At 34.3% G+C, this 15,594-nt stretch overlaps 3 protein-coding genes and 1 long non-coding RNA gene across 7 annotated transcripts in view; 3 read left to right on the top strand and 1 right to left on the bottom strand.

Moving 5' to 3' along the window:
* Positions 1-9,977, top strand: part of Tis11 (Tis11 zinc finger protein) — a 225,766-nt gene extending 215,789 nt beyond the window's left edge. Inside the window, exons 1-2 of one of the 2 annotated variants that reach the window (XM_076417279.1) lie at positions 6,328-6,561; positions 8,756-9,977. In XM_076417279.1, the coding sequence (XP_076273394.1) occupies positions 6,502-6,561; positions 8,756-9,442 (747 nt within the window). In that variant the 5' untranslated portion in view covers positions 6,328-6,501 and the 3' untranslated portion in view covers positions 9,443-9,977. Of the gene's footprint in view, positions 1-6,327; positions 6,562-8,755 lie in introns of those variants that run through there. The other variant, XM_076417278.1, reaches the window with a different exon arrangement.
* LOC143204606 (uncharacterized) lies at positions 5,111-7,329 on the bottom strand. The gene is made up of 2 exons (XR_013007642.1): positions 7,155-7,329; positions 5,111-7,060 (listed from the first exon to the last, which is right to left on the bottom strand). It is a non-coding gene; the product is annotated as an uncharacterized LOC143204606 (long non-coding RNA).
* Positions 9,978-11,202: 1,225 nt separating the features above from the next.
* AsnRS-m (asparagine--tRNA ligase, mitochondrial) lies at positions 11,203-13,177 on the top strand. 3 transcript variants are annotated; one of them, XM_076417274.1, is made up of 3 exons: positions 11,203-11,368; positions 11,425-12,432; positions 12,898-13,177. In XM_076417274.1, exons 1-3 carry the CDS (start codon positions 11,249-11,251, stop codon positions 13,156-13,158), a joined length of 1,389 nt encoding a protein of 462 aa, XP_076273389.1. In that variant the 5' UTR covers positions 11,203-11,248; the 3' UTR covers positions 13,159-13,177. The 3 variants fall into 3 exon arrangements, with proteins under 3 accessions (XP_076273389.1, XP_076273391.1, XP_076273390.1); XM_076417276.1 differs by having other exon boundaries at positions 11,211-11,368; positions 11,425-12,156; XM_076417275.1 differs by having other exon boundaries at positions 11,211-11,368; positions 11,425-12,443; positions 12,898-13,036.
* A 48-nt stretch (positions 13,178-13,225) lies between these two features.
* Positions 13,226-14,851, top strand: LOC143204599 (glycerol-3-phosphate phosphatase). Its single transcript, XM_076417277.1, has 5 exons — positions 13,226-13,318; positions 13,373-13,655; positions 13,711-13,848; positions 13,904-14,253; positions 14,349-14,851. The coding sequence occupies exons 2-5, from the start codon at positions 13,395-13,397 to the stop codon at positions 14,527-14,529; spliced, it is 930 nt and encodes a 309-aa protein (XP_076273392.1). The 5' UTR covers positions 13,226-13,318; positions 13,373-13,394; the 3' UTR covers positions 14,530-14,851.
* Positions 14,852-15,594: the final 743 nt, after the last annotated feature.

Genomic DNA, 15,594 nt, shown 5'->3' with positions numbered 1-15,594 from the left:
ACAATAATTCTTTATCTGTTAGTTTCTACTATTCATGGAAACATTACAACGAGACAGCAGATTTATTATTTACTTGTAGGGCATAGCCTATGAACAAACAATAAATTTGTTGCTCGAACGACGCGACAAAACTATAGCACCCTTATAGTACCAATATATTTCATCTTTATTTCTCATGATTTAATCCTCATTATTCTCTTTCAATTTTCACAACTTCAATAAGTCTCTTCCGCGGAGTATTACATTCAAGTTTTTTTTTACATTTTTTACCTCTTCGACATTGTTAAATTGTTTCCCATTAGAGGACACAACTGGTGCTAGATTACCTCAACAATTTTAGCCACTTTAAGTTTTAAATATTGTGTTCTGATATATAGTCTTCGGTCAATTTAATATAACTTAATTTGTCTTTCCTTCAAGATCAATAGCATCGAAGCACATAAATAAAGCTTCTTCCACCGAACTCTCCAGCCACTGTTCTTAAAGCATAACGATAATAATTACAAATATTAACGAAATGTTTTTATGAAGAGTTAAAAGCGAAAATCTGCAGTGTGTTTTTTCGCGGAATATAAATGGAAAAAATTTCAATATGTAAAATAAGTTTTAGTAGTATTTAGATCTGAGCTCCATATGATGGCAATGTTATTTTAACACACTATACGCCCGATGAAAAATGTGGATATATTGAAGAAAAAAAATTGATATATTTTTTTGCTATAACCACGAAAAAATATCAATATTTTACAAAATATCTATCCATATTTTCAACAAAAAATAAAAATATATTGGCCTAAAAATGTAAGGATATTTTCTAAACATTTAAGAATATAGCGGTATTTTTAATAAACCTCTATTTAAACAAATTATTAATATAATTAAAATCCGGCTTGGTGGTGTGGTGGTTATGGCGACAGGGCGATCCTCCTACTGTCGCGATAGTCGCGAGTTCGAAACCTGCTAGGGCATTGATATACTTTATGTTTGTGAATGTAACTGTAAATGTCTTTAGAGGCAACAATGTAAAATTCGACAATGAATGAAACCACACCAGTCACGCCAGTAACCAGGCTGGATAAGGCCGGAAGTCTTCTGAGGTGATCTCTAAGTTGGTCACTGGCCAGTCGATAGGCTTAAACCCCATTTTAAACAGTAGGTCCAATCCAGATAAGCAATCGTTGGCAAAAAGGATACTTTAAAATGTATATAAAAATAATTAAAAGGTTGTTTAACATATTTAAGAGACATCTTAATTTTATTTGATAAAATTACGAAAAATATCGGTTAACAAAAATATTGATATACCAAATATAAAAATACTGATACAACGATTTTTTCGGCATCCCTATAGTCTTACTCCTAATATATCAGTATAAAATAATATTTAATAACATTCTACATACATTAAGATATGAAATTTTGCTTTATAGTACTCAGTATAATTTAATACCCTGTATTTTTAAACTTAAAAGGATTCTTTATATTTAACAATAATATTAACATTCTATTAAACATCTGTCACGCTACTTCAATTTCAACGTTTTATGTAATAACTATATTTTTTATGCCGAAAATGAAAATTACTTTCTCCATCTGTGTCCGTAATCACACGATAAGATGAAATAACATCAGAGTTGATCAAAACTAATTAGCTCATAACAATTTCTCGATCATTGTTTGTACAAGACGGCATTGACAAAAATAACCGCGCTCTTTTTATACCTTCGCCCAGTATATTTTCTATTTGCACGTTACACAGCACGTTAAATATTTCATAGGTCAGTTAAATATTATCGTTTGATAGTGTTTATGCGAATAGTTTAGCAATAAATGTGTTATATTGCTCGTGCATTTTTTATTTAAATATCTCACAGTATGCACAATGTCTGTCGGTGATAAAGCAAAAGCTGAACGGACAGAAACTGAAAATATTCGCCGCACACATAAAATAATCAACAAAATATTTATTCCAACATATAACCGAGGATAATGTTAGTTTATACCCAAACAATAACGGACTTAAAAACCTCGAACGAAGCTTATTAATAGACACACAATCTCTGCTTGATAACAAATATTTTAACATTCGACTGAGCGTATATCGAGAAATTCAACATATATTGCATCAGGTTAGGCAATCCGCAATAATTTCGGACAATTCGAACCATATATCACTTAATTAACGATTAAAAAAAACGAGGATGTTCGCCATATTAAAGGCATAAAATATCTATCATACTATCTCGACAGAAAAAAAAAACAGGCACGTTTTTCTTCTAGGCCACTGTAAAGGTTACTTAAACTCTTCGTTACGGGTTTACCATTGAATAATAATTCGATTAATTGTCAGGCAATTAAAAACAAGAACCTAAAAAGTACGATAATACACGACAAATATAACTAATAACTTGATTCAGAAAATAAAATATATTTATCGGTATTAATGCGTTGAAAAAAAAAACACTTTAATGATTTCACGTACTATATGTATCAATGGTGTGGTTACAGGACAATAAACTCAACAACATAGTAACAAAATCGTCGATTATCAGAAAAACAAATACAGAAATCCACTCAAGATTGATCGCGGGTCCCAGATAAAACAAAAATGGACGAAATTCGAAAAACGACGATTTCGTTTCGTCTTCTACGGCGTTTATCCTCCCAAAGAAAAAAAAGCAAAAATAAATTCACTTTCCTTATTGCATTGCCCGATATTTCGTCAAATAACAACGTATTCCTTGAATACAAATATACAGTTAAACCTTCTTCGGTTAGGCAGTCGATTTTAAACGGATGTTATCAATTTAAAACTTTGCGTTGAGCCCGAAGTCGTTGGTGCCTCAAGACGAGCCGTATTTTCGACATGAACGAAATTATGACGGTGGCGACGTTGTCAAGTTTACGTCGCGTTACCGCGAAACATTATCTGTACACATTTTTTTCTTTTAAGTTCTATTTATGACAAAATTATTTTAGTTTTATTAATTACATCAAATATTATCGTAAAAATAACAATGTTTAGGGCCATACACCGTTGTCACTATAAAATAAGTTATTTAAATGTTCTTAAATGGAAATTCTGCAATATTTAACATACACAAACATGGACGTGTATTCTTCACTAGATTTGATGACTATTATGATATTCGAAAGAAAAATTGATATTTTATATAGGGTAAGTTTAAATGCGTGCTAAAACGCTTCAAATCTGCTCGTGACGTAATTGTTTGGGTCGTACCGGACGGTTTTTATGGAAACAAGTCTTATTTATATATTACTTTAATAAATTTGTGTTATAATTAGATATTCTAACGTACATCCCTGAAGTGGGTGTCCCTAATGTAATTAAACATATGTAAAAAAAACAAGTTCTGTATTTTCATTACAAGGTAGAGAAATGTGATTAAATCGTCCAATGCGCGCATCAGCTGGTATAATTCGAATATCAGTAATTTATTAGCAACAGCAATAAGACCATTCCAATATCAGTATTTACAATTTTAAGCGCCTTTAATTGTGTCTAAAGTCTAATTAACGTAATATCGCGGTAAATAACATGTGAAGTTAGGCCTCATTTACTTTGTTTATTATGTATATGAATCTCTAATACTTTTGTTGCTTTTTCAGTTACCTCATAATGTAGAAAATTATATTTAATATAATATGATGGATTTAATCGTACAAGTATTCATAAAGTCAGTTTATATTTTTACAAGATTAGAATGTCAACTCCCTGTACATTCATTTCTGTTCACTACTGAACGACCATATAATCTCAGAATATAAAGAAAAATATTAATAAAATTCAAGCCTTCAACAAGTGTCAATCAAATCCTATCATGGTTAGATTCCAAAAATCCAATAACAAATGTCTGGTTTCTTGTATATCAAATAGTTTAATGGGCTATACACCATATTAAAGGTAACTGATACATATTCGACTCAACAAGTTTTTAGAACCTGATATTTGTGTTATGGCGAGCAAAAGTTTCAAACATTTCGAACAATACATACATACAGACAATGTATGAACCCATAAGTTGTCATTGAAGTCAAGTAAAGTAAAATAAACTAACCAGAGATCTAGTGTAAGAATTCAAAGGAGAACTTAATATGTTGTAGGAATGTTCGTCGGGTCGGTCGGTCGGTCGAACTCACTACTATTTTTGGAAGGAATTTGCACGGGAACTAAAAACACTGGTTGAATCAAAGTTGTTTATTTTAACTTGCGATTGATACATGTGGTCGATGGGAGGATTGACAGGATATTAGGTTAAGGTGAAGGAAGTACGGTAGCGCTGTGGAAGTGGTACTGTTACAGGGGGACGGTGATAAGAAAAGAGAGCGAGACGTCGTCTTGATGGTCTTTTATACCCTGGAACTGCATGGTACCAATCCACCGGCGTTGCCAACCTTTGTAGTTGTTGATGGTGAATTGGTGGTGGCCTAAAGGGTCGTGGCGGTCGCCACATAACTCCCCTCCTAGTGGAACAGCCGTGGAACGTACCTATATGTGGTGCAAGTTCCGGAATGCACCCGCAATCACGCAAACAAACGCCCGGGGACTGCTGATGAGATGGGGATCCCAACCTGAGCGAGGAGTTTTACGGGATCAACTGCCATCGGAGCTGTAGCAGGACGTCGTTCGTCTTGAGGCGTTTAGCTTTGTTTGAGGGTACCTGTAAATGTGTTACGTGTCCCGTTTCGTGATGCGAGGGTGCTCATGTGTTGCTGGTATACATGATGGGCTTCTGTAGTTTTCGTCCATCAGGCCAGTCTCGTGGGACGTCGTCGACCACGTGATGTTGATGAGTTCCGTTCCTCGTGCTATCCTTCCATGCACGTGTCAAGCACCTGTCGAGTGGCTTATGTTGAGTTGATTTACCTGTTAGGCACTTTGATCACGTCGAGGTCACCAGTTGTAGGAATATTCGTCGGGTCGGTCGGTCGGTCGAAATGTGTGGCTGCCGCTGCGATTATTTATCAGAACACTCACTACTATTTTTGGAAGGAATTTGCACGGGAACTAAAAACACTGGTTGAATCAAAGTTGTTAGTGTTGTGCTTAAAGTGTCTAAGGTAATTATTAAAATAAACTTCAAAATTACAATTTGTGCATTTTATTTACCCAAAAGTTACAAAGACTTCGTACCACAGAGCTGCAAAAAAATTAAAGAAAAAAAGGTGCCCTAAAAAAATCAAATGAAATGCAGAAAGGGTGAGTAGAAAACGGCGTGTGACGTCAATATTTCGTAGCGCTTCTTGAACATGGGGAATTTTAAAATTTTATGTTTCTATTTTTAGCAAAATCTTAAGTAATCCCACTTTTAATTTTAAAATATGTGTATTTTTAATATTCTCTCTATAGTATGTTATTATTATAAATAAATATGTTTGCGATTCTTTATTACATCATATTCATTCATGTATTTAGTTTATTTATAACCTGTAATTATTATCACTAATGTTTTGAAGAATTTTGCGGATGTTCGACAATCACGTGAATATTGTAGGCTGATTCTATTACGTGTTCCAACCTTTCAGACAGCATTGTATTTCTTTTTAACTAGAATAAAGTGAGTCAGATATTAATATTCGGTTGGTCGGTTTTTAAAACAAATATTGTTGACAAATTACGATAAGAAATACGTTAACTGTTATTTTGGATAGACCATAACTATATGTTAACGGTAACTTAAAAATGTACGAAGAATAAGTTGAAATATGTACTGACTTTATGGCAAAACAAATTTCGTAATTGTATTTTACATTTGTTGTTAGTTAGTCACAACTTTGTGCACGGAGAAGCGCTGACTTAGGTCGTAGAAGTAAATTAAATAAATGTACTAACAGCTACCTCACGGACTAACAACACTGATGACCAACGATATTTATGTTGTTTATTGGTATTGTACACAGCTGCGGTCGAGAGTGATTGGAAATAAAGTGGGTAGGCTTGGAATACAATGAGTTCGTGCCAGATCAAACATGAAACCAGTGAGCACAACACAATGAAATTAAGCGATACTACAGACAGAGGAAATAGATTATGATACCAATAAATTAGTTATCAATATTGTAAAATATTGCTGATACTGAAAATTGCCAAAATAGGTCCCACAGTAAAGTCAACTATTGTCCAAGATCTGTAAATAGTCCAAGTCAATAGAAAAATCCAACTCAATAATAATGAAAAAGGAATGAGATGTTAAATATATTGCGGATAAGGAAATACGCCACTAACGAACTGGCAACCATGGCCTATCCCCTACTCTTTAACATGATGAGTGGAGGGAGTAGCGGCAAACATCAGCTAACTTTTCTGTACAATAGTCAGTCTCCAGCGAAATTTGTCGTAGACGATACGCGGTAGTTGTTACGGAGTAGCGCGGTGTTTTTTTTATTTGTATCGTAGTTCCAGCGAGTTCCCAACATTACAGTATCGTGTGTTGTGCTTGAGAGAAATTGTAACAAACAGTGCTGTGATAATCAGGAATTATGTCTACAGCCATCATGTCGCAGAACACGATGTACGAATTCGGAGAGAATTTAATCAAGGTATGCGATTATCATTCCTCTTGTTTCGGAACTTTTTGCTGCCCGCTACGCGAAAAATACAAGAACCTGTTTGTGCCGGGTGGTTTTTTTTCCTACGCTCGCCGTTATAGTTTCGCCAACCCCGCACAAAGGGCGGCGAGAAGCGATTTTTCATCGTCCAAGGTTGGTCGTCGTGAAAACCGGCTGGAGCAACAGGTTTTTCCTGGTCGAGAAGTTCAAAGGGCAGCGCAATTAGCCATTTTATTTGTATGAAATGGTGATAATGCTAATTACACAGTCGCTTTTATTTGTTTGTGCTTCATTATGGTAATTTCCTAGTCACTAATCGCACCACTAATATTTCGTTTAGCGTGAGACGTGCATCGTGACTTGTAACTTCGATCGAAACTCCTTCAGCACAGAAACAGCTTCAAAACACCAAGTAGGTTGGAATTCCATTTGAACGTTTTGTCTAATTGTTTTGGCAAAGGTCTTTTACCTCTACGCTGTTACGAATTTCCTAGAAATTTCGATATTTATTCAATGTAAACAAACGGTGGCATGTGCCAAATATCTGCCAACTAAAAAAAGGATCACAAATGATTCTCACTTACCCACACACCTGTAAATTCTCCACGACCGAAGTTTCCATGCCTCTCTCCACAGATACAATGTTATTAATTGTTATATGTTCGTCGTTGTTAGCTTAAAGCCTCCTTACATTATACGGATACGAGGTCTAGCCATTGTTTCTATTGGCAGCGTCGTGCTTCTTTTATTTTTGGAATCATTCATTCCAACTATTTCGTTTTATTAATTTTCGTTCTGCCGCCGCCATCTATCGTTGAAACGCGCGACCCACCATCATAAAATTATATTTTCGGGTTTATTCTCCTCTGGTTTTGTCGCGTTATTTCTCGAAGTAGATGGTTACGGCAAAATCCGATGAATCATCATCAAAAACCATTGGGAAATGCAACTTGACCAAGCGATTTAAATCGATATACATTTTTTGCCTACTGCCGATCGAATTTTGTAATATTTATTGTGGTCTGCACTATCTAAAAATGACGTTGAGCAACAAGTCGAATTAGCATTTGTTCTGTATTGGAGTATTCATTCAGTACGCCCATCAATGTTGCAGAACTGTTTTATTTTTGGTTGGTTTTATAAAGCAACAAGTGGTATTTTCTTTGATGCCTGTATTCGAGTTATTGTCGACTTGTTTGTACACGTACTTTTATTACTTTATACGAAAGCTTTATGAATTATATCTGGCTGATCAGCTGATTGATGAATTGGACTGCGATATTTGTCATAACAACGAAAAGGAAAGCGCGTTCTGAATCTATGTAATCCTCGATACATTGTTGCTTAATGGTACTTGTTCAATGGTAACGAACCTAATGATACTTTTCGGGGCGTCACTTAACGATTTCCCATGTCTTGTTTCACGAAGTCGTTGTGCGACTAACAGAAGAAAGTAAAATGCGGATTGCTTTCATGGCGCATAAATCTGAAAGAGAAACTTTGCTGCTCGTTTTCTGATTCGCTGGTAATTGTTTTACTTTTGCTTTTTTTTGTCATCTTAAGGACGTCATCTTTTGATTGACCACAATTCAACTATTGTTCTGGTAGGAATTTGTCGTTTTTCGTTTATTTAACATGATAAGATGACAGAATCGTTCAATAACTTCGCTCGGTAGTGATATATGTCGGGAGGATGTTGAATTGTATGTTGTTTTTACTGAATCCGCGAATTTCGTAATCGGATCGTTTGAAAGTGAAATTTAAAGCCGTGCCAGCAAGATTTGCGGAACAATCGCCACTTTCTAGAACGCGAAGATTATTTAACTTCGGCAGGATCTCGGTTTTTTATGGATGGTGGCGTGGTAATAAGTTGTTTCTTTATTTTCGTCGTTTTTACCGTTTTACTTTCACTGTATTGGATCGAGAAAAGGTATATAGACGCGGATGAGTATAATGGTTCGATACCGCGCTGTTATCGTCGCTGATAAACTGTCAAGAATATATTTATAGCCGGCAGTTATTGAACTCGGTTGGTCGCTAGCACAAAACAAACGTGTGTGACTTATCATCGCCCGTCAACTATCGATGACAATGAATGTAGACAGTGTTGTTTCAATAAAATTTACTTATCCTTCCGCGGGTTATCGAGACCGACGAGTAATCGGCATTTTGCTTTCGTTTTCAGAGTCCAGATAATGCATCGGCTTCGCACTTGCCCGTGGGCTCCTCAGTGCGCCTGGCGTTGAGCAGGATGACGTCCACGCCCGCTTCTACGAACCCAAATTTGGCGATGCTCTTCAGCAATTTCACGCAACACAGGAAGCTCGAACGTACCCAATCGGCACCGGCACCGGGTCTAGCCGCCCCCCAGGCGGCCGTCAGCGCCACCACTGTCAACACCTCACGCTACAAGACGGAGCTGTGCAGACCCTTCGAGGAATTCGGGGTGTGCAAGTACGGCGACAAGTGTCAGTTCGCCCACGGCGTGGCGGAACTAAGAAGCCTGGTGCGCCATCCGAAATACAAAACGGAACTGTGCAGGACCTACCACACGGTCGGTTTTTGTCCCTATGGACCGCGATGCCATTTCGTCCACAACCAGGACGAGGTCTTGCAGAAGGCCCCCACGTCGGCTGCGGTCTTAGCCACCCAGCGGCCACGTCCGCTCGCCATAAGTCCCGCGCTATCCCTGGACAGTCCCAGCCCACCATGTAGTCTCAGCCAATCTCCGACCTCTTCCTCCGGCTCGTTCTTCAGCAGTGACCCGGAATTACCCTCTCCCGGTCCCTTGGACGATCAGCGTCTTCCAGTCTTCAACAGGCTCTCCACAAACACCTGCCTGCTCACACTGAAAGAACTTAGCTTGCTGTAGTATCGACCACTATCCTGACATTATTTAATTTTTTTATTTATAATTACAGATAATTCCCGCCAATGGCGGCGTGATTTTGCTAAAGTGTGATGTTACTGTAAATTTATTATAGTTAGTGGCGTGTATTTTTATGAATGTTGAATTTTTGTAAACGTGCAAATTTAGGTTTAGTTTTCGTCATCGGTCTTGATTTCTTAACATTCCGCGATTGAGTTAAGTTTATTTATTTTTTATTTTTACCTTCTCATTTTTTTTGTTTTTTTTTTCTGTGTGAATTGTGGACCGATGAGAGAATACGATTTTTGTTATTTAATAATTTAATTTGTGTGTTTCACTTTCTCTAAGTTTATGTTAAATAATTATTTTATTATAATTTATATATAACTTATTTATACAATATTGCAATATTTAGTTAGACGACTGTGCCTTAAAGGGCACTTAAAAAGCTGCCCAAGAAATGGTGGGAGCATTCTACCTGTATTTATTTTGTATCTAATGTATTTTCAATAAATAAATTATATTTTGTTCTCTAATATATTTGCATTTTATCATTCCTTTTTTATATCATATAGCACTACTCTGCAAACTATACAATTAAAACTTTTATACAATTAAAAAAAAATTAATCATAACTATAGCTTCATTTGAATATCTCGTAATTAAAGCTATATTTTCAATACAGGTACTATTTACCTGACAAATATACATGTTTTGACTATGTTTTCACTACTTTTTGAGGGAAATTTATTTTGATAGTACAATTGATTGTACGTGTTTTCCCTCCATGGTAATGACAGGCAGCAAATTCATTATTGTAAGCTTTTTGTAAAAATTTTTCATTATGTATATATATATATATATATATATATATATATATATATATATATATATATGGATTTGAAATATATCGGAATATAAATTTTAACAAGCCTATGGCATCTTTAAAATCAATCCGTAAATTTATGTAACCTGTATGTTAACACACATACATTCATGTTCTAAAATATTCTTAAATATACAAAAGAGCTATGAAATAAACAAAACGTTAACTTATTGACAGTTAAAAAATATTTTAAAAAAGCCCTCAAAATATGACACTCCATATTATAGTTAATATATCCAGTATTTAACATTAAAATATACTATAAAAATCACTTCTGCAGTATTTAGTTTATAAAATAGACTGGCAATTATATTTCACTTGTATTTTCGCATATTCAAAATGATTTATGTTGTAAAGCTATTTATTATTTATTTCAATTAAACCGGACGCCCTATAAATCCCCACTAGTTTATAAAACATTCATAATTTGTGGGTAATATCTATATAGATATATTTTTGTTCGGTACAGCTATTCTTTTGTTGTTCCATTTCGATGCACAGACCTCGGCACTCCCTGATACGAACACCTACGTGGTAATTCTACATATGGGTATCTCTCCGGTTAGCGGTTGGCTTTAGCTAGTACATTTCTCTTATATTATTAAATATTTCATAGCAAAAAAAAAAATTTTATCGTATGCATTCAGAAAATTATTTATAACTAACTTTCACTTGGATTAGTCTCCACGCCAATAATGAAAGCAAAAAGAAGTGGTTATATAATATCACATGTATAATCAGATTGCGGTGCTCAACAATTTGTAATAAAAGGACATACCTATTTTAATTGAATGTTTCACATTATATATTGGTACTTAATATAAAAGGAATTAAATTAATTTTCTTTGCCTTCAAACTATGCCGTCTGTGCCAGATTAAAATAAAGAAGATATGGACATAACCCTATAATTTGAACCAAAAAGATGTTTAGGACATTTATTTATAATTCCAATATAACTTATATTAAACGAGGTTTTTGCGAACGTAGGACAGTTTTGAATGTAATTAAAAAAGGAGATGTGGGCGAGAAAGTTTCTGTTCAAGTATATTTGTTAGTTACAAACGAAATTTCCATCGAGTATATCTGTTTTAATTCTAGGGATGGGTTAAATCATTAAGGAAACAAAAAGATCTTACTTTTTATGATATTAACGACGGGTCCACCGTAAAGAATTTGCAAATTATTGTACAAGACAAGTCACATGGCAAAATAAATGTTGGCTCTTCTGTTCGCGCTGATGGTATATTACAGAAAAGTCCAAAGGGACAAAATGAAGTGAATGCAGAAAATCTTGTGCTGATTGGTGGCTGTGATCTTAATGAAGGTTATCCATTTGCTCCAAGAAAGAAATACGCACCTGAATATGTAAGAGAATATTTGCATTTGCGTCCACAGACCCGGAGGTTTGGTTCTTTATTAAGAGTAAGACATGGTGCCACAGTAGCTTTTCATAAGTATTTAGACCAAATTGGTTATGTATGCATTCAGACACCTATTATTACTTCTAATGATTGTGAAGGTGCTGGGGAAGTGTTTAAAGTTGTTCCTGATAATGTAGACCTGTTGAAATCGATGGTGAAGGAAAATGTGCCACTTGAAAATGGTTTTTTTGATAAAAAATCATTTTTAACAGTATCAGGACAGTTACATCTAGAGGCAGCCGCACATGCATTACAAAAAGTTTATTGCCTTGGCCCAACATTTCGTGCAGAGAATTCAAAAACACGTTTTCACTTGGCAGAATTTTATATGTTAGAGATAGAAAAGGGATTCCTAGAAAATTTAAGTGAATTGCTTCAAACAACTGAAGATATTATTAAAAAAGTGACGGTAAGTCTGTTGGATACATATATGGATGATATTAATGTTTGTGCCAATGAAAATATGGATTTTTCATGGATTGATAAACCATTTAATATCATCACATTTACTGAAGCCGTTGATATACTCAACACTAAATTAAATAAACCTACCAGTTCTAAAGGGGGATTGTTAAAAGAACATGAACTATTATTAACTGAATATTTCAATAACAGACCTGTTTTTGTTATCAATTGGCCAAAAGATGAGAAACCCTTTTATATGAAAGAAATTGATGATTCCAATGTAAGTATATGGTAAGCGCGCTCTTATTAGTCATGTTATATTCAGTATATATGTTTCTGTGTTGTTTTTATTACTGTGTTGAACTGAAAGCTATTAATAATCCTATATTGTCAATACAGTCATAAAGCACATAGAAAGCTATTAAAGTGGATTTGACAAAAATGTTAAAATTATTTGATAGAATTTGGTGACATTTTTTTAATACCTAACAGGAGTCCATAAAATTATTTATATGTATGTTTTATCTTTTAAAAACTGTACACGTCACTTTCTCATATCGGACAGGTCAAATGGACATAAGTAATTTTTTTTATTTGAAATTATATAAAGCACATACATGCATAAGATAAAAAGAAGAAAATCTGCCTCAATTGTAATAACTCCAATATGATATGAGATTATAACGCGTGTGCTTACCTTTATAGAGTATGTTAAAAAATGAAATCTTTGATAATAAACTTTCAGGTAGCTGCATTTGACCTGTTAGTACCGAAAATCGGGGAGCTAGTTGGAGGCAGCTTGCGTGAAAATGATTTTAACAAATTAAAATCTAAAATACCCGACAATTCAAATCTGAGTTGGTATTTGGACTTGAGAAAATTCGGAAGTGTTCCGACAGGAGGCTTTGGTTTAGGATTTGAAAGATATATTCAGTTAATTTTAGGCATAGATAATATTAAAGACACTATACCATTTCCCCGTTGGCCACATAATTGTGAATTATAAATATACATATAAAATATCATTGTGTATTATTGGTCATATAACTGTTAGTAAATATGTTATGTCATAATTTTAGGCTTTAACAATGCTATGATTTCTTGAAATGTAATTATATAGATAAGGACGCCAAACATTTCCTAAAAGAAGAGAAGGACATATGAAAGTTATTTATCGTAAATTTCTCAGGGAGTTTAACTTACTTGCTTTTGATTTTTAGATTAATTTTTGCAACATTAAAAATGTTTCTTGCCTCGTCTTTGACAAACCTTAGCAGTATATCTAAACAAGATGTCACAAAATTTTTAGATTCTGTCGATACAGTTTTGTTCGATTGTGATGGGGTGTTATGGCTTGATAACGAACCGATTCCAGGATCCGTCGATGTTGTTAATCGACTGCGGGAGATGGGTAAAAAAATATTATTTGTTACCAACAATTCGACGAAAATTCGGGAAGAATTTGTTACAAAAGCAAAGAGGATGAATTTTAATGTTGAAAAGGTCGGTTTTTATTGGCTTATCTCAAAATTATGCTCTCCATAATGCTGTATTATAGGAGGAAGTGATTAGTACTGCATACCTGGTTGTAAGTTACTTAAAAAATATGAACTTTTCGAAAAAAGTTTATGTGATTGGCTCTAGAGGTGTAGCTCAGGAATTAGAAGCCGCTGGCATTAAGTACAGTGGTGTTGGGGTATGATGTTAAAGATGAAAATTGGCTATATGTTCTTCATGCATTCACTTTACAGCCAGATATTATTACTACCAGTCTGGCAGTTACAATGGAGAACTTTCATCCAGATCCTGAGGTTGGGGCTGTCATTGTTGGTTTTGATGAACATTTCTCATTCAGCAAAATGCTGAAAGCTGCCACATACCTCAATAAACCAAGTTGTTTGTTCCTAGCGACAAACACTGATGAGAGATTTCCCATGCCCAGTGATCTTGTAATTCCTGGTACTGGTTCAATAGTTAAAGCAGTGGAGACATGTGCTTTAAGAGAACCTATTGTGGTTGGCAAACCTAATGCTTACATTGCTAATTGTTTAATAAAAGAACATGGAGTGGATCCTAGTAAAACCCTCATGGTTGGTGACAGGTGAGGTTTACCTTCTTCAGCCACTCTGCTAGACTGGTGTATTAATGAAATTATATTCAACTCATGAATTGGATCTATGATGATTTTGATTTTAGATGTAATACTGACATTTTATTGGGAACAAGATGTGGATTTCAGACTTTGTTAGTTCTAAGTGGGGTAACATCTCTGGAAGAAGTAACTGAATGGAAACAATCTGGTAAAAAAGAAGATAAGGATCTGGTTCCTGATGTGTATTTAGAAAAATTGGGAGATCTACTACAGTTTATTCAATAGCTTCTTATTACAAAACTAGAAAATTTTCTGTGCATTCAAAAGTTGCTTCACATTCTAAATGATTCTATAAATCTATTTATTTATATTTAATAATATACTTTACACTTGTGTTGTCAATAATATATATATGTGAAAAATGTGTGACATAAATGTACAAATATTTAATTTAAATGTTTTTGTGATTAAATGTTTATTTATTTTGAATTGTAACAGGTACTTGAGACAGGGAAATAGCTTATGAGCAACAAATTAAGGCAAAAAATTAATTGATACTATTGAATGTTAAATGTAGTACGTTAAAATAAATGAGGTCTCAAAATAATCAGCAGTATTTAATATGGTAAAAAATTGTCTTTTCATATTTTTAGTAGTTTTTAACATTAAATTCATTTCTTTTCTGTATTAGACTATGCAACATTTACGTTAAAAATTTATTTAACATTGATCTGGTGGAGAAAAACTCTTAACCCTTTTATATATAAATATATTTGAAGGGAAATTTAAATCTATATACCACATTTGGAACAACCGCTTCTATTTCTGGTTTAGACAACCACAAATACACACATATTGAATTGCTACGATTGACAACGTTAGAGGATTGGTACCATGCGGTTCGGGGTTATAAAAGACCAGCATGACTACTACATCTTTCCCCTTTGCTCTTTCATTCTTCCTCTGAAATTCACAGAGAAAATAGATAATTTTGGAGAAATATTTGGCGTCGTTTACTATTTTGAACTTATTATTTTAATCGCTGTGTTCGTTACTACATGTTTTGTTGTTTTAAGTTGGGGTAAATTTATACATAATATTTTCTAATTAATATCCCTCCGAGAGAAACAGAATGCAAACAGGAGGTATTCTTTTATTCTTGGATCAACTAAATATAGTTGCAAGTCCGCTAACAGAATAACTCCTGAATGCAAAACTAAGACACGATTAATAGTAACTTCAATATATTGGTGACGCGCGACTTCTTTACTAATGGAGGATGTATTACCAGGAGTTGAGAAATTGTAACTTGACTCGAAATAGTCGTGAGTGTAACAAAATACAAAAAAA

This window comes from Rhynchophorus ferrugineus, unplaced genomic scaffold, assembly GCF_030347505.1.
Source record: "Rhynchophorus ferrugineus isolate W39M unplaced genomic scaffold, kcgeb_rfMv2 rfM11, whole genome shotgun sequence".
Taxonomy (NCBI): domain Eukaryota; kingdom Metazoa; phylum Arthropoda; class Insecta; order Coleoptera; family Curculionidae; genus Rhynchophorus; species Rhynchophorus ferrugineus.
Note: the sequence above shows the minus strand (reverse complement) of the source record. Positions and strands in the feature narration are given on the sequence as shown.

Coding starts and splice junctions, on each gene's coding strand:
- LOC143204599 (XM_076417277.1), top strand. CDS start 13,395: ATGTTTCTTGCCTCGTCTTTGACAAACCTTAGCAGTATATCTAAACAA. Junction 13,656..13,710: donor TGAATTTTAATGTTGAAAAG/GTCGGTTTTTAT, acceptor GCTGTATTATAG/GAGGAAGTGATTAGTACTGC. Junction 13,849..13,903: donor TTAAGTACAGTGGTGTTGGG/GTATGATGTTAA, acceptor TTCACTTTACAG/CCAGATATTATTACTACCAG.
- AsnRS-m (XM_076417274.1), top strand. CDS start 11,249: ATGTTTAGGACATTTATTTATAATTCCAATATAACTTATATTAAACGA. Junction 11,369..11,424: donor GCGAGAAAGTTTCTGTTCAA/GTATATTTGTTA, acceptor TTTTAATTCTAG/GGATGGGTTAAATCATTAAG. Junction 12,433..12,897: donor AAGAAATTGATGATTCCAAT/GTAAGTATATGG, acceptor ATAAACTTTCAG/GTAGCTGCATTTGACCTGTT.